This window comes from Puntigrus tetrazona, chromosome 17, assembly GCF_018831695.1.
Source record: "Puntigrus tetrazona isolate hp1 chromosome 17, ASM1883169v1, whole genome shotgun sequence".
Lineage (NCBI taxonomy): Eukaryota > Metazoa > Chordata > Actinopteri > Cypriniformes > Cyprinidae > Puntigrus > Puntigrus tetrazona.
The window spans coordinates 11,050,456-11,073,383 of NC_056715.1; the positions used below are offsets into that span (position 1 = coordinate 11,050,456).

Below are 22,928 nucleotides of genomic sequence, written 5' to 3' on the forward strand. Positions count from 1 at the left end.
ATCATGCTGACTTGTTATTCGGTGTGTTTTTAGGGGAACTGACCTCATATTTGGCTTGTACAACCTCTAAGTTGTTGGAGTTGGAGTTAAAAGTGTTGAGGACATTCTCCTTGTCACCCATCCAGGACTCAAACTCTTCACAGGCATTATAGAACCTATGTAGTCGTGCAGTGTCATCCAGAATCTTATTTTTTGACTGGTGGGAGGAAATGCTGTTTAAATGCCTGGAAAAAATTTTAAATCATCTAAAATTGCAAAAAGTAAAGGTAAAGCTTAAATTTTACCTGTGCTAAATTATAAAGGCTGTTGAAATCCTGTTCCAGACGTCTTTGTGTGCTCTCTATTGTGTCCTTTTGAAAGTGTGGGTCTGGCAATGATGAGGTAGATATTTCTGCTGTTCCACGCCGCATAGAACGAGTGCGACGAGGTCGACTCACTTTCTTTTTTGGACTCTCAGGTTCTCCATTCATAGGTTCAACTGGTGCTTTCTGCTAATTGCATGAAAAATATATCTAGTAAATGCAATTTCTTTTATGGCTCATAAGACTTGAAAGTCAAGTAGACTTTAAAATTGTCTTACAGAAGATGGCATCTCCCTGATAAATGTGGATGATACTAGTTGTTCATTTCCTTTGCTGTCTCTAAGAAGAAACTTGTCATCTTTCTCCCTGCTGACAATTGTTAATATTTCCCCTCTTTCCCAGGTTAATTTAGGACCTGAAATGGCCAAGATGTGAAAAAAGAGAAACTGATTTATTGTATATACAAAGCAGACATGCAGCGTATATCAGTTTTTAGCACTAAAGAAATCTGTGTACCTCTGTATCTGAACCTAATCATTGCTTGTTCTTGTGGTATATGCTTGCTGAGGACTTTTCCTCCTTTGTCAGGTTTTTTATCCGTCTCATCTTCACCATCTGATGAATCACTATAGTGGACCATTTTATTCTGCGGGGCTTCAGTCTTAAAATGGTTAAAATGTTTCAGTGTCAATTGAAGCTGTACCCATAAAATTATACAGTAATTTCTGTCATTTATTTAATGGATATACTGTTTTTCACAATTTCCCTTCCTTAAGCAATATTGGAAAATTATTCAGACAGACTATTTGCTGTAATTGCATTGTAAAATATTTTTTTCTTTCCTACATAATGGGTTATTTTGGTTGTGACTCACAGTAAGAGGAGCAAGCTGGGCAGCACTCTTGGCCTGCTCGCCCAACCGTTTAACTTCTGAGACATATGCTTCCATTTCTTTCTCCAGTCTTTGGTGACGCTGGAGGAGAGCAGTAGTGCTGGCCTCATCCTTTCCATAATCCTCATCAATTAGAAGTGGTTTGCGGTCATCAAGCCACGAGCTGGCTTCGGTAACGTCTGCAAAATACTAAGGGAAAGAAGGAATGGCATTTAGAACAAATTTTTATGCCAACCACTGCTTGATCCATTGAATCATAACTTCTCACTTTCCACTCATGGTGAACCTATACATAGCTACGCTTGGTTTGTACCTGCTTGATGACATTGGCTCCATGCAGCCTGTTTTTGCGGATGGTGACTTGTTCTTTAAGCTGCTGCCATTGTTTTTGAAGAGTCCGAATCCACTTTTGAATGTCTCTCTCATTGGGGTGTCTGCCCCTGCACAGCTCTTGGCCTCTTGATAAAACCCCAGAGCACAGTGATTCCTGTGACTGAATCTCTGCCTCCAAAGCCTGCAACATACATAGCAATTTTTGCTAATCTTAGCAGCTCTGATCCAGTCACACTGAGGTTAAGCAACATTAGTCTGTTCTTCCCTTATAGAAGTGCTTAAAAGAGCAAGCAGTATAAGAGCATCAATAAGCATTTACCGTTTGAAATACATCTAGAATGTAGGCAGTAATGGGAATTCTTCAACGCTACAATTTTATTTAATCTTAGAGTATCTGATGACGTCATACCTTATGGTTCTGAATGGCTTGCTGAATTTGACTGAGGTCTCTCCCCAAAGATGCTGCCTGTAAAAGGACCCATTTCTCATAGATCCATGCTTCTACTTCTTCACAATCATAGAAAAATTCAAAGAGCTTCAGCTGTCCCTCCAGAGCTTTTTTCCTTTTTTCACAAAAAATATCTTATTATTGCTGTACAATATATTTTTTTCCATTGTGTACTCATTTTAAAATCTTACAAAGTTTTAGTCTTACATATTTCCACAAATAAAAGTTTCTCTGTTTAAAGAGTTTACCTGTTCTTGTTGAGAACCAGCAAAGAGTTGTACTGGCTGTTAAGATCTTTAACTCCTCTTTCGACTTTTATGGCACCTTTGTGTTTAACCTTTAAGGCACTGCTGCTCATGGCATTCAGAGTTTCTCCAAGTGAGATGATTTGGGTGTCAAGTAAGTCCTGCTTTTGCAGTAGTGCTACCACGCCTGGCAGCTGTTTTCCTAAGTCAGAGGAATCTACCTGGACCTAGGAAAGAAGGTTTAAGCTCAAATGATAATGCTCAGTGGTAATGTCTGTGGTAAAATAAATGTATATCTAGAAAATTTTAGTTGTTCACCTGTAATTCCCTTAGGTCCAGAGATATTAACTCAATATCTCTGAGAACAGCAAATGTATTCACAGCATCTCCAGCATGTTCTCTCTGCTGCTGCAGAAGCTGCTGCAAAGCTTTCCATCTGTTCATGATATCCATGTTCCTGTCACATACAAGATAGTACTGAAACATGTATAATAAGCACATATTATCTACTATTAATGTCTATAGTCTTTTTTTACTTTCACATTCTCAAGAATTAACAAACAGGAAATAATATTTTATGGAGGCAGCATTAGTGGAAATTTTGGCACATGTTTTCCACAACATTATAAGAAGACATTACAAACATAGTCATAGCCCTTATCCATAAATGACAACTATCTGCTATCCTTTGACCCCTCACCTGTGAATAACTTGTGCCTTGCTATGATAATTCTCTTTTTCAATAGCAGCAGCCATTTTACTTAAAGCTCGGAAACGTGGTTCACGAGCCAGCACATCCGCTCCCAGGGCCTCCAGTTTGCGAGCCGCTGTCTCAGCCTCCTCCAGTCTCTGCAACCCTCCCAGGTCTTGTTGTTGGATCAGATGTAGAGTGTCCTCCAGGTAGCTCTCCCTCAGAGTAGCCTTACGATCAAACTTCTGGGCCAGCTGTTCCAGCTGCTCCAGCCTCATCAGTGCACTCTGGAGGGCCCTCTCTCGCTGGTGTTCTGCTCGCTCTAGAAAGGTCCAGTTCCTTTCGATATCCCCCAAGGTCTTGCCTTCCGGAGGAATATAGTCCCACTGGTTGTTTGCTCTTAGCTTGGTTCGCAAGTGGAAGAGATGGGCCTCCATAGCCCCTCGTTCCTGGTACTTAGGAGGCTTTTCGATAGTGCGGTATTTCTTGAAGGCAGAAACCAGATGTTGCATTTCTCTCAGGGAGTTGGGGAAAGAACGGTCATTGAGCTCCATCACCTTGGTCTTGATCCAGCGTAGCAAGTCAGATACCATGCTCTCATACATGCGCTTCATATCATCTAGCTCTTTCAGAAGGTCCACAATCTTCAAGAAGAGATAAACTATACATTTTAGAAAGCACTAATGTTGAAACAGAGATTTTATCTAACAAAAGCACAGATTTTACTAAACATTAAGCAACATCATGATTTAAAAAAAACATAAGTACATACATTTTGGAGCATGTTTTTGTTCAGCAGCTACACTGAGATCTATCTACTTAATACACACCTTTCCTATTTCTGGAAGACTCCTCTCCGGCTCAATAATTGTTTGTCTCATGTTCTGCCATCGTAGCCACTGACTGCTGAAATAGCCACTGAAAGCCATTGTCATCTAGTGTCCCAACAGCATCCCACCTGAGAGCTGGCAGTCTTACCAAAAAATGAAATTTAGAGTCTTGACATCTCAGAGCCTGGCTGGGCTTATCTCCGTCCCATCCATCCATCTGTCCCACAAGATCTCTTTGTCATTGTTTAATACACTTTTGTGACAACTAACACTACTCCACAGCTGTGACCCAGTCAACACATACTGCTATTTCTATTCACACTTGTAGACATGGTGTTGAGTTAAGTGTCACTGCACAGGAAGTACAGGACACTTCAGGACAGGACACTTCACGCCCCTGTTTCTCTCCATGTGTATCCTGCCAGCATGTTAATGGCATCGCCTGACCTCTGAGCTTATCTTTGCTGGATCAACTCCTCCTGTTGTCAAAGAGTGCCTGAGGATGTCTTCCCTCCATACTGTCAGCATTATCCGAAAAAGCTGTTTCTTGACTTTACAGTGCGGGCAACTAACTTTCTTGTTTAGCAGCATTTACAGCCTAGAGTTTACACTGATCTGATTAAGACCAGGGCTCCTCCTTTTGACCCACAGTCAAATCCACTAATCCTAAAGAGTTTGAGATTAGAGTCCTGATTCAACGCCACAGTCGCTGCAGTTCATACTTTCACAAACAGAGTGCGCCAGTGCTTAACATTTCCAGAAAAAGCCATAAGGACATGCTCATGTGACATTGCATTGTCTCAGTGGTCCAAAAAGAATGTATATCTATTTGTTATAATAATCACATCTACTCAAGGCCCAGTCTAGAAAAAATACTGACGAAAACACATCTTATGCTAATAATAACTGTTTTGGCCTTACTACAGTAATTACTGCTACTACTTACTGCTACTAATAAACATTTTATAAATGTTGGAAATGTATTGTTGAAAAAACATTACAAAGACTGTGTACTATGTAGTAATGAATTATGGAGTTTAAACAATTTTTCATCCTTTTTGTGTTTAGTATTATTTGGGCGGTCCTAAAATAAGGTCTTAATGATGCAATGGAGCCACTGATCATAGGCCCTCCTCCCACTATAGACTTGTTCAAGATGCATTGGTGGATGACATTAAAGTGCCAATAGATTAATTAAAGAGCAAACGACTCTTTATGCTTTTACTCTTGTTGTATTTTGATGTCATATGCATCTCGAATAAGCCTAACTAGAGCGCATTAGCATCAGTGGTTCACCAGGTCAATCGAGAGTTACTGTCATTACCATACAGTCTACAGTTTGCTAGTTAGATATGCCTTCATCACGTAAATGCATATAAACAAACATGTCTGCCTGTGTATATTCATTTAAGCAATTAGAGGGAACATCTATTCAGGTTGTAGCGGTATGAGAGGAATGTTGTGATGGTGTTGCAGTAATAGCGAGTCTGATGTGACACTGCTGGGACACTAGACAGCCATTTCATGAGCGCGTGTATTTTTATCACCAACAGTGGATTTTCTAATATTTTGATCAATTTATTTTATTTTACTAGCTTTTTCATTCAGATTCGGCTGGGTGGTTAAAACACATTTTCTGTGACAAACTCAGAACACATATTTAATATTGCTCTACACAGACTTAATTTAAACTAAATAAAATGCCATTATAAGTCATAAGCCTGATTGCTTAGAAAAGTAACTGAATACCGTTTGAAGTTTAATATTAAGAGTTAAAGGTCTATTCAAATCCTTAAAGTCTGAAAAAAAGAAAATTCACCACATCTATTTTCTAAATGCATGTTATTAATCTTATGGAGAACAATTCATCCAAACATGCTGAACTGAGACATCTCTCTGGTGTGTCACAAACACAGCCCTTTTCTCACAACTGACTACAAGTTTCCATTTGGATCTGCCTCAACAACTAAAACCCTCGTTCTACACTTTTTTCTTAATATAATAATAATAAATATATATATTACTTGGATATACACCACAATATAGAAGAAAAGCTTCCCGTTGCATTTTACATCAGTTAAAATTACAAATTAACTAACCTTAGCTATCCTCTTCTGGATAGTTTGACCTTGCTTCATTTTGGAAAAGTAGTGATAATACAGGGAGACATAAGTCATGATAGACTTCTCATCGGGATGGGGCACCATGACATCTTCCACATCCAGGAGCTGCATTATACCAAACTCATCCTCTGCCAGAATGAAAGCATGGGTGAGGTTCCTCATTGGATCGTCCTGGCGTAGTCGGTTGTAGTCAAAAAGGTCAGGCCTGGAACAGTGTTACCATAACATTGAGACTGAAGTAGTGGAAACCTTATCAAAAGAGAATGCTATCCACTGAAAATACTACCGATGGGCGTGAATAAGAGCATTGAAGGCCAGTCCATCTCTCCAGCTGCCTGAGAAGTCTTGCACATTGACGTTGGCGTAACCAGCAGTCTTACGCTGACACCATATCAGCAGAGCTTCTTTGGCAGAGCGCTGAGCACCACTGGCATCACCACCAGCCTGAAACCAAAATAGGATGTAAACAGAGTAATAAGTGCACATTTTGCTTTTTAGGACATTTAAAGAGGCCTCTCTAAAGGCCTTACCTCAACAATATTGATGGCTCCAATCTGGAAGCGGAGAATGATGATCCAAATTAACCCCAGGATCAGAGTTCTGTCTCCATCCACAATATTTTCTGGACCAATCAGATCTACTCTGATCTATAGGAAGATGAGCAGAGGGAAAAAGGATGTCCTACAAATTACTCTGCAATTTCAGATGTTGCATTGTGAAAAGAATGCTTTTTAGTAGGTACATTTCAGATATTTGAATATTGTATTTCTTCTAGTGTACCTTGGTTTTAAGGAAATTAATGGCAATGCTGTTGTTTTCCAGACAGTGAACTCTTAGGGTGCGTCGACTAGGAGTGTGAAGTTTCTCCCCAGAGATGAGCTCCAAAAGTCGCACGAGATGCACACCAGTTCTTAGTTCAGTATATACGTCAGTCAAGTCAACCTTTTCCTTTAAAGTGAATGCACATTAAAATAAAATTGCAATACTCAAAATTTATACAATAAACTAATCATGAAGACATCGGCTATGTTACCTGCTTAGTAGTGAGATACATGTTCTTAAAATCCTATAACTGCATTTGTTTTAGAATTTCAAACAAGTTTAGGCATGAAACCAGCAGCTGGCTTTTTTTTACCATTGTGTTTGGCCACTGTAACCCGCTAAGACGTGACTCACTCACACTCCTCTCAGTAAAGACGTCGTGCTCTCAACTTTCAACCAAGAGACTTGCAACCACTCCCTAATCCATGTGTTGTGGGAATCTGATGTCTCTCAACAGATCTGCTTACTGCCTTCAAAAGTCTCTGCTTACCCAGGGAATAAATCGAGGGAGATTGGAGCACACCCTGCTTCTCTGGTGGATCTTCAGAGATGAAGTTCATCACTCAAGAGCAATGATAAAAAAAATCTGCTTGCAATTACTGCAAACCTTTTTTGCAGCTTTAAAAAACGATGATCTTTAGCCAAATGCTAACTTGCTTGTAACTGCTGGTTGCGTGTGCAAGACTGGAATAGGTTTTCTCAGAAAGCATTTAATGATAAGTTTGACCTTTTATAATAAACATGATATTAAATGTGTTGTTTGATACAGAACAATACAGAGGAGAAACTAAGGAAGGGGAAAAGGAAAGGGAAATGTTTAAAACACATCTCATTCTTTCAGACAGCTGCCTGTATACAGCTATAAATATATTTGTGTGCCCTAACAAGCCGAGGAAGGTTGTTGTAGCACCACTTCTTCCTGCTGTTAGTGTTTATTATGTAAGTTAAGTCTCTCAGTTGGTTCACACAACAATGGCAGTAAGTACAAGAAGAGGTAATATCTAACCACAGTTAATTATAACACTCAAAGCGAAGACATACACAGTGGAATATCAGGTATAAAAATATTATGTGATGACAGTCAAGGCGGTACTATTTCCTTCCTAAATCTAATATTAATGATGCTGAGGTAATACAAGGTTAATCATCATTGTTATTCCCTCCGCTGTACTGAAAAACAAAAGGTTTGCATAACAGTGTACAAAAATTAACTATTGAGTCCTCCTTTATGTCTACCTGCCACGTTCATCATTATTGAGTATATATAGAAAACAGTGGGCTAACTTGATTAATCAAGCAATTAAGCGAACTGTACATTTATTTTGAGACAAGTATGTAACAGACATAGATGGTAATGTAATGGACAATGATAAAATAATTATTTAACTTAACTGGGTTCAAGGGTTCACACCTAGAGGTAATCATGCTGGAGTGAGCATATCGTAAACTAAAGTAAGTCACAAGACTGGAGTCAGGATTAGTAACGTTATATTATACCAGATATGAAAAAACTTATTGTGGTATCTTGTTAATCATGAATTTTTGTGTAATCGAATTGCTGTGCCGCCAGCAGATATGACTGATTAAAGGAAGTGGATTATTTATATTTTTATAGAAGGATAGTCATAGCAAGAGAGTTACACTATAGGAAGAAGCTTGATCATGACACATTTGAAATGTAAGCATAGTATAGGTGTTGTTGGTCTCCGGTTGTTGATTTTCTTGACTGAACTAGCACTGAGATTCAGGAAGGCTTTGGACGGACTTATTCGTACCCCGTTCTTTGAGAAGACACTGTTCATCCATTTTGTGTAGGTCTTCTTCTGCACCGTCATCCGCTGCTCCTGAAGCTCTCTGAATCGGCCATCCGACTCCTCGCCATCTCCCTTTTTAAACATCTCCTGACTGTGTTAGTCCCTGAAAACACATGAAAAATGCATCTTTGAATGATACAAGAAACAGACACCACAGATTGTTCATTTACAATAAATAGCTGCCCACAGTGAGTTTAAACATTAAGCCCTACACATGATTGGTGAGTCTACATTTAGATTTTTGAGCTCTTTTCAGAAAGTTAAAACAAAAGAGGATAATACCAAAGAAATGTCATTGTGAAAGTTAAATATGACTAAAGATATGCAATTTTCAGTTTATAAATCAACTTTGTTCTCTTATGTTTGAGGAAGTGAAAGCATGAGTGCAATCATGCCTCTCCTGCTGACAGTGTAATTATGTACTTCAAACCTGACTTTACAGACATATTTAGAAGGATCATAAAAATACCTAGCATTTCTAAATGAGGTGATAAATTGAATATGCTGGGATAAAATATTACTTAGCAAACTGGCCAACTTTACATGTCTTAATACTTTTCAGATATTATACTTTTTATTTATAATTCAGTAAAATATATACGTTTAATCTAGTTTAAAACAAATCTGAAAAATAAACTGTAAAAGTACAAATCTCTGTAGACAAACGTCATTTCATTTTTGCATAACTGTTTTTTTTTTTTTAAATGTTGCCATTTGTATATCGTACATTGATTTGAAACACAAAATGCAAAAAGTATTACTTTTTTTTGGTCGGACTGTGATGTGCAGAAAGCAGATTTTGAATTCACTTACCTTCTCAAGGTTTGTTTTCAGCACTTAAGCACAGTCAGGGCTAATCACAGACTTTCATCATAGGCAAAAATTCATGATTTGAACATAATCCGATAAATCCTCTTTAAGACTGATCAGTGGTAAGGAACTGAACTGAACTTTGAAGCTGTTGTAATGGACTGAAAGGGAGGGTATTTCTCACTCACCTGACCATGTGCTACATGAGGGGTAAAGGTTGCAGTCATATTCAGTATTTCATGCAATTCAGCAGCACACACCTCTCTACAGGCCCATCCGGGAACAGCCATGCCAGTTGTATGCTAATTGATTTGGGGATGAAACAACTGAAATGACTGTCATTCAAAAAAAGATTTAGTGTATGTTCAAGTTTTTTATGATTGCGTATTTCAAAATAAAGTTTTGAAGAAACTTTTTAATTTGAAATAGAAACATTTATTACATTCCCTTTTCATTTAAAAAGGCACATAAAATTAGCAAATTACATATTAACAGAAGATTGAAGGTTTTATATATGTCAAAGGCTTTTTAAAGTATAGGAAGCACCATTATACAACTATATGAATGTACTACAGTAATCTTAACTTCACCTGCACATAAACACAATGCTTTTTCATGTTTAAAGCCTTAAGAGTTGGCCTCGTGTCAAATAATAACAGTCTAGTTCATGTAATTCATCTCTGAGCTGACAGAAACAATCTCTGTGTATTAGTTAAAATGTACACTGTGTCTGTCGCTGGCTCCTCCCGTAGTGGTTGCGGGCAAGGCGGAGCTTAGACGGCACCGTTGGGCGACATCTGATGACGTCATCCCCTCTCGCTGGTACCCATGCCGGGATGGAGGAACAACGGAGACTCGCTCCCAGCCACCAGGAAGGGTAAGTGAGTGACGCTTATGGTCATTTGCCCGGTGGCTGGTTATTTCTCTGTCCCAAAAGTGCGAGGAGTTGCCATTCAGCCCCAGGAAGGGTGACGCTTGCTTATTAGTGTGTGCATTCCGACTAATTCCCGGTTTCTCTGTCCCGGTGCGAGAGGAGTTGCCAGGAGAGGAATCCCTGCCCCGCCCACTCCGACTGCTGGAGCCTGGTTGAGGAAGGTAGCACTCCTGCGTGGGCGGCGACCGCCTGACGGGGTTGACGCTTGGGGGAGGGAATGTGACGAGTCGGTGTATTGTCACCATCACCCCGTCCTTTATTCGCCGCCCTTCACCAGGCTCCCGACGGGAGTGGGTGTGTTCGAGAGGAGGGGCGTGGTATACAGGTCTGGCGCGGCGTGTGACGAGGCACATTACCGTCATCCAGGAAGGGTGCGTGATGGATATCCGAGAAGCGCGTCGTGGGACCTCCGTAGTCCAGGCTGTGAGCACACAGCTCATGTGAAGCCGCCGCCCCTCGCGCCCGGGCCAGAAAAAGGGGAGCGCGTGCGACGCCGGACTTCGCCCCTTACCTGGACCCTTCCCCTGGAACACGGCCTCAACCTTACTTTGTGACACCAGATCCCCTTTTATTTGGACACTTTTCCCATGGACACTTTATATATATAAAATATATCATATATATATATATATATATATATATATATATATATATATATATATATACACACACACACACACACACACACACACACACACACACACACACACACACACACACACACACACACACACATTTTTTTAATAAAAGATATTTTAAATTAGAAGGCAGAGAACAGAGTTAGCAGCCTGGATCTCTCCAGGCCGATAATCTCAAAAAAGTAAGGAAGCGTGGTACTGGAACACTCATGAATACTGAAACTGTAAAATATTTTCGTAAAATGTATGTTTTTTGTGTAAAATGTAGATGTTTCACATTTCTTAATGCTTGCTGCAACAAACAACTATAACTCTTCACATCATAGTCAGTGTAAGACAAATATTATACACAACAAAAAACTTTGGCAAAAACTCAGTGCTGGTCAGTATCCACCTTTTTCCTGATGTAAAAAGAGGGCCGCCCTTTATAAAATGTATGGGTATAGCTTCTGGTACCCAGCCGCGTTCAGCCTTTATGTAGCTGTACAAAACAGTTTGTTTTGCTGCTTGATATTGAAAATTGGTCGTGTTATATTAATGCATCTTATTTATGAACATTGGTTTGTAGTGCAAACAGTTTTACCATTGTTATTCTCCTCGTTATAGACCTATATGCCCTAATGAACTGGAAGTCTCACCCATAGGCTTACTTCTGCATTCAGGAAAAAGGTGAATAATGTTGCTTTACATTTGTACATTTAATTAATGTTAAATAATTCAATCCCCCAAAAAATGTAACAACCAGTGTAAGAAAAGTGTATGTAGTATTGTACATAATTTTAATTGCATCATAAAACACTGAATTACTTTCAACTTACCCACAAATAGCTCACATATATCTAATTTCGGTATTATGATGTATTTCATATGAAAAGTGTACATTCATAGAAATGACTATATTGTGTTTGAAAATTAATTTGATATCCACACTGTCAGAATGAGTGAAATGAATAAATGAATGCCTCTGTCAGTGCTTTTGTGATAGTGCGACACGTATGTGTATTATTTTTGGCAGCTGTTATGCATACTTAACAGAAATTGTTATTTAATATGAAATGTAATATAACATTCAAAGCACTGAATAAAATGATCTACAACTGCACTGCCATTTTCACAGTCTGCAAGCACATAGTAAAATAACACAAGGTCAGGCTCAAAATTTAGAAGTAATCAATTACATGGGCTGTAATTGTAATATGTATTTCTTAAAAAAATTTTTTGTTCTTTAACACGGATTTAGTGCACGTATATTCAAACACACTTAATCTTGGGCATGTGAAAGTCACACGTATGTTGATGAAAAAGGGCTTAACCAATAAAGCTTCATCCCTTTCAGTGAAGACAGGCTTCAATATTCAAAGGCCACTTTGTGCTAGCAGCTGGCTGATAAATATATAGATATGATGATCAATCTTCCTGGTGGTTGTACAAGATGTCTGCAGTGGGGTTCTTCCTGTGCGATGGAGGCACTAGATGATTTGGTAGCTCTGTAGGAAGCTCAAATCCCTCCAATTTGACTTTAATAAGATGTTGAGCCAGAGCGAATTCTTCATCATCCAGCATGCCATCCTTATCACAGTCTGCCAGCTTCCAGATCTTCCCTAGTACAGTGTTGGGCAGACGAGAATTCATCATCTCCTTCTTGGCATTGATGCCAGTTACTTTCCCATTGATAGGCATCAACGTGTAGAAGATTTCGTCGTAGCGATGTTTGTCACGACTCACGATCCAGTCCTCAGTATCAGCCCCTGCACTGATACCCTCGCCATAACCGTGGCCAAAAGGTCCATCTGATGAGTCCTCAAAGGCTCCACCCATTACCATCTGAGGAGGCTGTTTACTTTCTTCCTCTCGGATCATGTTCATCAGACTTGAGATCTTGGTGGACAACATTCTGTCCACAGATTCAATCAACTTCACCTTCAAAGAAGGGAACCTGCTGAAGTCGTAGTGTTGCAGTTGCTCCTGCATGTTAGCAGATGTGAGTGACAGAAGGAGACATTTTAATGTCAAATTAAAGGGGTCTGTGATAATATAGCATAAACAACTGAAACACACAGGGACTTTTTTGTTTCATTATTCATTATCATTTTTTAGAATGTGTTTAAAGATCATGACCAAAACATTGATTTATAAAGTAAGGCCTAAACAAATGAGGCATCCAAGTACTGAAGTTGTTATTTCAGTGATATGAGTCTAATTCTGGAGTGAATCAATGTCGTCTACAGTCTATTTAGAGCATGGCCTTTATCTTTCAAGTGCTGCCTGGAAGCTGTCTGCTTGGAAAGTTCACTGAGAGCATATGTGCAGTCAATAATTAGCAATGTTATCATTGGTAATGACTGCTGGATCATTCCAAATCAAACCAACCAAATTTCAATTTTCACCTGAGATTTAAAGCAAAATTATGAATTATTTAGAAAGATGGAAGCATCATTGTTATTTTTACAAAGATTAATAGCTCTGTTAGTAAAATCTGTTGACTTCTGCAATCTTGTTGCATTGTATGCCAGTGGTGATCACTTTTATTCTCTAAAGTATGCATGCCTGTATCTCAAGAGGAGTTCTTGATGCCTTTTTAGATTTTAGGTCTCAAACAAACTTTCATTTTGGCATCTTCCTTTTTAATGCTCCATTTGGTTCATTCCCAGAGATACTGGAATCACAATATGGCTCCAGAATGCCTTTTCAGTGGTCAAAAGCCAAATGAGCGTCACTTCGCATACAAATAATACTTTATTTCTAAAGAGGAATGTCTAAAGAACAAATAATGTTGAAACTAGAAATGTATCTTGTTTCCCTGTATCAAAACAAAAGTATCTTCAGTATGCAGAGGAATTTTTCTAACAGACCTACCAATTTCTGCGTAAAAATAACATTATGCTGCTAATCATTCCCCCTGCAATCTGTCTTTGAATCTCAGAAGAAAACTGTCCCCTTCTACAAAAAAAAAAATTGGATGGATTACTCTGTAAATAGTAATTTGTGATATTTTATATTTTGGCTGTGTGTGTTCAGTGGTTGAGTTGACACAAAATGACCCTGTTGTGTTTTCACTGGGCATTAAGTAAATGTGAAAGACCCGAATGTGAAAGGTATCTCCATTAATCTCTGTAAAGTAATGTGAAACCGCATTACAGTGCTTGACTGGACTCTTATTTTCACATATACTATAATGCATTTTTTGATGTGGGCCTAGAGAGTCATACTGGGTAAACATCCTCAGGCAAGACCAAAAAAAAGTGAAAGTCCTCAGACAATCGCAGGGCTGGGACTCTAGCAGGAACTCAACCACAGAGCTAACACACTGTACAAAACAAACAGTCCTCACATCCACAGACTGCAATCCTCATTCATCTGCACCATTACTTAACATAATCTAATAACCAGCGGTTGTTGGAACTTTTATTAATGCAGGAACAGCTAGTGTTTCTCTAAATAAAACACACATCCTGGTTACTTTTGTTTAGTTTGTAAACATATGTAGGAGTCACAGTATAACATTTAATATTTACAGATGATTGACAGACACAGGCCGAGTCTCACCTGCATTTTAATGACATTAGGGAAATCTCCAGGTGAGATGTGGTGCTCTCTCTGCAGAATCTGATAGATCTCAGGCAGGTGGGCAATCAGCTCCTCCTTTTTCTTCTCTTTTCCAAACAGGGAAGGCATTTCCTTCTTCAAGTAGCTGATGATGTAAGCATGCACCTATAACACACACAGCATATTATCAGTAAATTCATGAGAAGATATGGTGAACGTGCTTATGGAATAATGTATACTGGAAATATCAGTCTACATTTAACATATATATATTTTTTTACATTATTTTATTAGATTAAAGTTACACTGACCTAACATTAAAAGACTATTTTGAAAGATGTAGCCTAATGACAAGAGCTCCTATTTATTTAAAACAAAGTCTAATTTATGACATACAGCATAAGTTTAAAGTAAAAAATGATGTTTAAAAAGAATGACTAAAAGTTACAACCCAATTAAAGTAATTTGAAACCTCTAATTATATTACAATGCATTGTGATTTTTATGTAACAGTAAAATAAACACAGATCAGTATCACTATTACTATAGACAGTTTTTCTCACATGACATGTATCTCCTGTTACTCTAGGTCGGTTACATAATCAAACACCGTCTGTATGTTTACACCTTGGAAATGCCTTTGCCAAAGAAACATTCAGAAGCGCCTGTATTTACACAAACCTCTTCCTCAATATAGAGGAAGTACACCACCAGAGATCCAAATTAAGGCTGGGCTTTTCCCTTTTAAGCCATGTTTATTCCTTTCAAGAATAACTGGCGGCTTGAGGTGGACAGGAAAAGCGTAAACATGACGAGTGGCACGACTAAGTGGGGTGGAGAGGTTAGGAAAAATAAGGGCCGTGCTCTCTTTAAGCCCGTTACACACATTCCTTTGTACCACGGAAAGGGACTTTTCTGGGCTTTTCCAGGAGATGGAGAAGGCATTTAACTGCCTCACATGGCTTTACCATTATAGGAAGGCTTGCGCAGGGCTACATGATTCCTGTTTGCTGGACATGTTTGGAAAATATTGCGGAAGAGATAAGACACACTTTCTGTCATGGTTCCATGAGTGAATTGTTTATATTTAAGTGTTAAGGCACAACCAGGTTGTGTTGAATGAGGCTCATGTGGTACAGTGAGTAAGTTCATACAGTGTACTCGGCCAAAAACAATAGTGGTTGAACTAAGGTCAGACACAAGACAAAATAACGGACAATGAGCAGCGATGCTGGAAAGTTTGACAAGCGGCAAGGTATTAAGAATTGTTATACCTCATAATAATGAATAATTATTATTTACAAATAATATAAATACATGAACACAAAAAAAACATATATATCTAATATGTATGAACATGAAACATTATAATTAACTAACTTTAACAAAAGTAATACAAATATTCCAATGTAATAAAATTATATCACATGCATAATATACGCCATTTATGCATTTAAATTTGACATAAATGACACTAAATACATTTTTTAAAGCCCGAATTGCATTTGTAAGTGGACTGTTAAGTTGTGACGTTAAAACCCTTACCTTGGCAAGCCGTGCTCTTTTGATGAGGTCATTCAGCTTACGCAGGGCAGCATTGCGAGGCAAACTCTGGATGTCTCTGAAGAGATCTTGTGTTTCAGCTTCAAACAGACGCCGGTTTTCTGCATTTTGGAGAGGTTTGGCCCAAAAAGAGCCAAGATAGACCCTCACCACCTCTGGAGTATTGATGACCTTCCCCAGCGACCACATCAGCGCACCATAAACCCGCATCAGCTGCTGAGTGTCCACCTGATCAGCCTTGTTCAGTACCACACGGATTTTGTCATCCTGCCCCCGGAAGGCTTTGATTGCTTCAGAAAACTCATCAGATATGTCTAGCTTATGGGCATCAAAGAGGAGAATGATACGGTCCACTCGTTCTCCAAACCAGCGCAAAACCTCTGAGAAATCGTAGCCTGTGGGGGAAATATGTCAATATAAGGAATTAAAATGCACATCAGGTTTGTGAAACCCTAATACAATATATACAGTAATAATAAACAAACAGACATAATATAACATATAAAAATAAACCTTATGAAACAACATACTTGAATAAAAAAATTTATATAAAATAGGAATTAAATACAAATTGAAGAACAAATTTAATTTTCAAAACACTCACTGTGCAAACATTACACGCAATTTTTTTTAAAAATCAGTATTTCACAACTGTCCTTCATGTATAAAGAATGGGTACACCTTTCTTTCTGTAGCTGGACGAAACGGGTATAGAAAGAAAGAAGGACATAAAGATCAGCTTTCAAGCATTGTGCACAGGTCACTGATCTGTCATGACCATGAGAGCTTCACAGAGACAGGGACACCACTTCAGCCCTCATTCACATATAGCTCATTACAAACCAGCGCAAATTCAGAGTTTAAAGCAATGAGATCCAGCTTAGCCAACCACCCTACAGTCATGAGGAAATTACACTGTTCCAACAACAATGGCATGGATTACACATTGCTAAAAACATTTTTGCAAAAATCTCTGCCAAGATTTTACAAAGGAGGAGCTCAGCGCTTAGAGTGTGGGAACCATCAATGCTGTTCCATGCAAGGCAGCTATGTAAAGGAAATTAACTTTTCATTCTAACAAAAATTTTGGTTAAATTTTACATCCTATACATAGTTATAATTTCAATAATAGTAATAGTTCAATTTAATTAATCCTGTAGTGTGATACAAACAGTCCAAACTTCATGCGTTATAATTATAAAAATCAATATACTATTTAAAATTGTTGAAAAATGGTTAGATGGTTTCTGCATGCCACACCATTTTCAAATTGCTAGCATTATTTCCCATAAATATTACATGACTCTTATAAAGAGCAGCCTAAATATAAATGTGCTGCACTCATTTATAAAATTTAGAAACTGGAAAGATATAAAAGCAGGCGCAACACAAATTCCTGGGTGTAAAATTTTGTAGATATCAAATTTAGAAAAATTCGAAGTCATATTAAACATGAAAAGTGATAAATGCATAAGCTTAATGATGCATTGTGAGATGTGTCTGAGATGCTAATGTTACAGGAATGCAACCTCAGCTGAGTGGAGCTAAAGCAGGAACAGATGTGGAACGCCCATGTACACTGTTATCCTTCATGGCGGAGTTCAGTGTTACTTCGTCCGGTCCTGCCTATGTATGTGTGTGCGCTATCCTTGTTGTGGATAATTAAAAAAGACTGTTTATTGTGATTTATCATCTTTGTGCGTTTATTCCCTCACCACACCGTGACAGACATAAACCCTGAAGTGCATTTGGCAAGCTAAACTCTTGCATTAAAATGAGGAAAGAAAGTGAGAAATGCTGACTTCATCAGGGTTTCCAGCGTGTCTGCTGGTGCTATGTACTGGGAGACAGGGACGGAAATGACAGAGGAAATTTACAATGAAACAGACCAGATCTGGTGACTAAAAAGAAAACTAATGACTACAGCATTATGATTGTTCCTTATACTGGGAACATGAGCTTCAGTCCTCCAGGGAGTGAACCAGCCTGTCTGCTCTAATGCATCAAACCAAATCTATTTTCAATGGCCACGGAGATTTCTGCCTAGGCTAAACAGCACAGTTCACATTGTTTTGCTCATGACATTATCTTCCCTTCACTGAGCATCCAATTGTAATTAGTATTACCTTGACAAAGCATCTTTGAAGGTGCATTTGAGAACTGTCAAAGAAGAATCAGGTATATTTGATGGCGTCTAGTTTGTCATTTGGTATCCCATTACATGTGTGGCCATGTGACAGAGCCTGGTCTTTGTTTGTCACACAATACTACAAAGACTAGCGTGAACAATCTCCTGTACAGTAAACACTCACTGCAGCCACTAACCTCTGCTTATGCGCTGCTTCTCACCAGACAAGATCCCTGGCGTGTCAATGATGCTAATGCTTTGCAGAACTTGGTTGGGCATTTGTGAGCAGATGAACCTGGTGAGACAGATGGAGAGAGTTCATCACCTCACAGTTATCACCGGAAATCCTAGTAGTATCACTACATTTGGCGGTTGACTTGATCCGAGTCATGGGAAGATACAACAGCTGAGACGCATTTTCTTTTTAAATGTTTTTTAAATATACAGCTCGACACAAATAATAAACTATAGGATAATAAAATACGCAAATAATCCATTTTATAAAAACAAAAGGAGACTAATGTGATATATATTTAACTTTAGATTAAACAATAGCTTACTAAAATAAAATGTGGGCACATTTACCATTGCCCCGCAAACTTTCACAGAAGCTGTGCTTCATGCATTGTTAAATCAATAACAGTGGACCTTTTTTGCTCATAAAATGTTAATAACAGTCAGTGCAACAACATATTAACAGACTTTACAGAGAAAAGAAATAAACCTAAACAAAAAAACAATTGAAGAAGACAATGCTGTAAAGGCCAAAGACTACAAATAAGTATTAATGGGGGTTTTAAACATGTTGATTGAAGTGGATGAACTACTGGACAGTAATAAATTACTTCACAACCTTGGGGAAATGGTTTAGACATTCAACAAATATACAATACATTCATAATGTTTATAAAACTATTATTTAATCTCCATGTGAGGAAATATTATGGCAATGTTAAGACTGCAACACTGTCTCAAGCGAATAAAACCTTAGAGGAAATTGCAACATCGGTAAGCCAACATCACCTGTCAGCTGCAAAGCAGAAGGACACACTGAAACAGAGGAAGAAGCATTCGACCAAGTTTCATTTTCAAGCAAATTACACATGCATTTTATCCAGAAACGAGCGAAGAGAGAATAAGTAAAAAGAAACTGCTGTACCCAATCGTGCCATCACATGACGCACAACGAGGTCCACAGGAAACAAAGTGCATTGTTTTTGAGGTTCCTTTGGAGGAGAGGACATGTTGTCTGTCAAGTGTGCCTTTGACCTCTATAGTGTTGACTGTCAAAGAAGTACTTACCAATTTCCTCTCCACATAAATATCCAGCAAACAGGAAAAAAAACCCTTTGTCTAACTGTCTAGGTACTAAAATTAAACATTAAAACTCGTGGAAGCTCATGCAACAGTTATAGTTACCTAAAAGGAGAAGTGACCAAGCCCCTTTGCACAGTTTTTTGAGAAAATATTTGCCTGTAATAGAAAAGCAGGCTGCGTGGGATGAAAGGAAATGAATAAGCAGCAGAATGACATGGGTAGAAAAGCATCTTAACCTGTTAAATGTGTAAAAATGTCAACTGCAAGGCATTTTCACATAACACATGCTGTGAAGGCATGGTCTTAATAGTATAAACCTTAAACTGTGCTTAGGCCATTCCGGACAGTTTTCCATATCCCTTCCACTGGCAGAGTAAGATAATGGAAAATCCTTGTTTTGGCAACGGCCTGGGCAAGAAGAACATCTGAATGTAATGCCCACATCCTAGAATTCCCTGCTGCATGACATGATGTCTAACAACTACTCTCCTGGCACAAGCTTGACTAAACACTGGAATATGGTGTTAGCAATTGATTCAGCTCCATTTAACTTCCTCAGAATGTGTCGGAGGGTTATTTCTCCCAAAAACGGGTAAAAGGAAAGCTCAAATGCACTTGTTTCATCGTCCAGATCAAACTTCATGCAAATGAAATTCACAATGACTGTGAATAAATCTATTGATTCATATATATTACTTTTACAATCTCATTTTTTTTTAAATGTCAAAATGAATGTTTTATAAGGGCTTTCAGTAAAAGGACAGAAATTACTCAGTTTTCATTAAAAAAATATTGTAATTTGAATTTCGGAGATTAATGACAGTTTCAAGAGTTAAAGAGACTCATTATAACTATTGAAGCTCAAATCTAAAAAGTAGGGATCCGGCTCTTGATATTTACCTATTTAAGAAGGCATTTCCAAATGCATTAAGTTTGCGAAAGGGTTTCTTGGGGTCCACAACCAAGGCATTTCCAGGAACAATCCCCTCGTTCTCATTGTACATCACAGCTATGAATCCATCCGTCGTTGGTTCAGGGCCAATTCGCATTCCTGGAAAATCCTGCTCCAGAAGATACCTGCATGAGAGAGAAGGTATTAACAAACCAGTGCTTAGTCAACTGGAGTGGAATGGTCATGTGACAGCACATGCTAGCAATAAAATGTCATGGTCGGTTGAGCATAAAAACGAATAGGACAAATGCTGCAGCGATTTATAATGCTACCCGGTAGCCTTTAGGTTGAGACAAACATCCAAGCTGATCAAGGATCAAAGCTACACGGTGGCACTTAACCCTTCAACGAATGCTAGAATGTGAAAACAGACCTATTCATCAGTCTCACTCTTCCTGTAACTCCCTAGCAATAGCAGAAATCCCTACCACATCCTGCCAGAGGATGAGAAAGTGTCAAAGGTTTCCAAGCGAAGAAACACACGCGGCTTGTAATTAAAATCCAACAATAACACAAGGGAACTATGAATCACACTGCATTCGCTGTTGAATACGGCTGAACTACTCTTTTGTTCAAATGTGTAAATTAAGAGAGATGAGAACCATTTTACGAGGGGAGGTGAAAAAAACTATTTAAACAGGAGTGGTCATATACTCATATACTTAGCAACATGTTATTCGCTCGATTCCAATACAGTTTTTAAACATCCTTAAATATCCATCATTTGGTTTTACATGATAAATGGCTGGTTTGGTAATGGGAGTTCAACATGATGCAGACCGATTGGGTTTTCTCATTCATTCAGAGACCCCATGAGCAACAGCTCAGACATCAAAGCCAAATGCTATTGATCTACAGTGAAAAGCCAATAAAAAAGAATAAGGATGCTTTTATGAGTTGTTTGCATACTCTCCAGCCGTCTGCATCTCTTCACAGATGAATGGATCGTGTGAGCTGGCATGAGCTGTTTTTACACACCCCCTTGCCATGGGTTTGCCGCAACCACAAAGAGCTGACTGTACTGAGCTTCACACGTGTACATGCTCTTTGAGAAATGAAGCTAAAAACTAAAAAACTAAAATAAAAATAAACCCTTAATAAATATACTTGTAGCTAATATTGCTATAATAATATTGCAATGCGTTTCTTGACTTAGTAGATATTACAATTCATTTAAATTAGGAACACCGCCAGAAAAGTATACTACTCGGTGTTTCGGTGATCTGTCAAAGGCATTACCTGATGAAAGTGGTCTTTCCCGTGGAATACTGTCCGACCAGAAGGACCATAGGCTTGCTCTGGAAGTCCGCCTCCTCCAGCGCCGGTGAGTGGAAGTCGTGGAAGAGGTAGGTCTCCTCCAAAGGCAGAAGTTTTTTAGTGTAAAGACTCTGAAGTCCTTCGGTCACTGTTTGAAACATGTCTCCCTCCTTGTTCCTTCCACCCTGTTCCTTGTTTACCCAAGTGAACATGTTGCCGTTGCGCGCGGAGCTCTTTTATGCGTGATGCAGCCTCAGTTCCCTTTTTTTAAATAGGAGGAATTTAAAACTGCCCCAGTGTTGTTGTTGTTTTTTATTATTGTTACTGTTTTCTTCTTTATCTGTTTTAGTATTGATACTGCCCGGTCTAGGGTCCTGTGCGCGGACGGTCCAGCTGTGCGTCTCCGTGACCTCACCTGTATCCTTTTATGTGACGCTGCGTCCCTCGTGACGCGGGTGTGAATATTCATGAGCGCAGTGACGCGCGGGACGCTGCCGAGGGCGGAGTGGACCCGGCCGCCGACTGAGAGGACTTTTCGGGTAGGAACAAATTTGCTCACGCGGAGAAAACCAAAATCCGCAAGTTGAGAAATGATATGCTTTCTCAACGTCTTCCCGCAGTACATAATATAAGCCGAATTTAAATTGTTTGGAAAAAAGCGCAGAATGATATTTTAAGGAAGCATTTAAAACAATTTGACAACGCAGATAAACAGTGCATGCGTTTCGTGTACATCCGCCGTATGTGCTGTGTAATTGTTGTTTCACGGAGAGCAAAAATCCCCGTTATGTTTTCTCAGCAGTGGGAAGTCAGGCTTGCGCATTTACGCCACCTAGCGGTCAGCCAAGATATTTGAGAAACTCCGGAGGGTATGGTGCTAAATTAACACGGTAAGTGACATAAAATAAACTAAACTAAAACAAAAACGCGCCTGCAGTCAATCCCTGTCTAAGAAATAATACAATTAAATTATTGATTTTTGTTGCTGTTTTAGCATCTCAAGATAAAAGAGCTAATTTCGGTCTAATAGAAAAAAAAAAAAAGTATAAAAAGGTATTACTTTGCAAAAATAAATTAATAAAAAATAATAATAATAATATAACTTTTATGTTAGGGTTTTTATATATATATATATATATATATATATATATATATATATATATATATATATATATATATATATATATATATATAAATAAAAGTTGACAATTTTTTTTTAGCAAGATATTTGCTTAACTGCATGCTGAGGAATAAAAGCTGTCACACAGCCTAAGGTTAGTTTC

General features: G+C 38.6%; 2 protein-coding genes across 4 annotated transcripts in view; both read right to left on the reverse strand.

Moving 5' to 3' along the window:
- The window catches only part of sptbn5 (spectrin, beta, non-erythrocytic 5), a 28,845-nt gene extending 19,394 nt beyond the window's left edge, over positions 1-9,451 (reverse strand). The window contains exons 1-16 of one of the 3 annotated variants that reach the window (XM_043263373.1): positions 9,314-9,451; positions 8,462-8,603; positions 6,645-6,812; positions 6,395-6,511; positions 6,151-6,308; positions 5,841-6,069; positions 2,921-3,555; positions 2,539-2,677; positions 2,224-2,447; positions 1,937-2,090; positions 1,508-1,708; positions 1,177-1,383; positions 819-963; positions 581-717; positions 285-488; positions 44-196 (exon numbers count right to left, since the gene is read on the reverse strand). In XM_043263373.1, coding sequence (XP_043119308.1) covers positions 44-196; positions 285-488; positions 581-717; positions 819-963; positions 1,177-1,383; positions 1,508-1,708; positions 1,937-2,090; positions 2,224-2,447; positions 2,539-2,677; positions 2,921-3,555; positions 5,841-6,069; positions 6,151-6,308; positions 6,395-6,511; positions 6,645-6,812; positions 8,462-8,584 — 2,994 coding nt within the window. In that variant the 5' untranslated portion in view covers positions 8,585-8,603; positions 9,314-9,451. Of the gene's footprint in view, positions 1-43; positions 197-284; positions 492-580; positions 718-818; positions 964-1,176; positions 1,384-1,507; positions 1,709-1,936; positions 2,091-2,223; positions 2,448-2,538; positions 2,678-2,920; positions 3,556-3,741; positions 3,847-5,840; positions 6,070-6,150; positions 6,309-6,394; positions 6,512-6,644; positions 6,813-8,461; positions 8,604-9,313 lie in introns of those variants that run through there. The other 2 variants (XM_043263372.1, XM_043263374.1) reach the window with 2 other exon arrangements.
- Positions 9,452-11,644: 2,193 nt separating this feature from the next.
- ehd4 (EH-domain containing 4) lies at positions 11,645-22,026 on the reverse strand. The gene is made up of 6 exons (XM_043262263.1): positions 21,628-22,026; positions 20,337-20,513; positions 18,317-18,414; positions 15,974-16,386; positions 14,429-14,593; positions 11,645-12,847 (listed from the first exon to the last, which is right to left on the reverse strand). Exons 1-6 carry the CDS (start codon positions 21,855-21,857, stop codon positions 12,290-12,292), a joined length of 1,641 nt encoding a protein of 546 aa, XP_043118198.1. The 5' UTR covers positions 21,858-22,026; the 3' UTR covers positions 11,645-12,289.
- Positions 22,027-22,928: the final 902 nt, after the last annotated feature.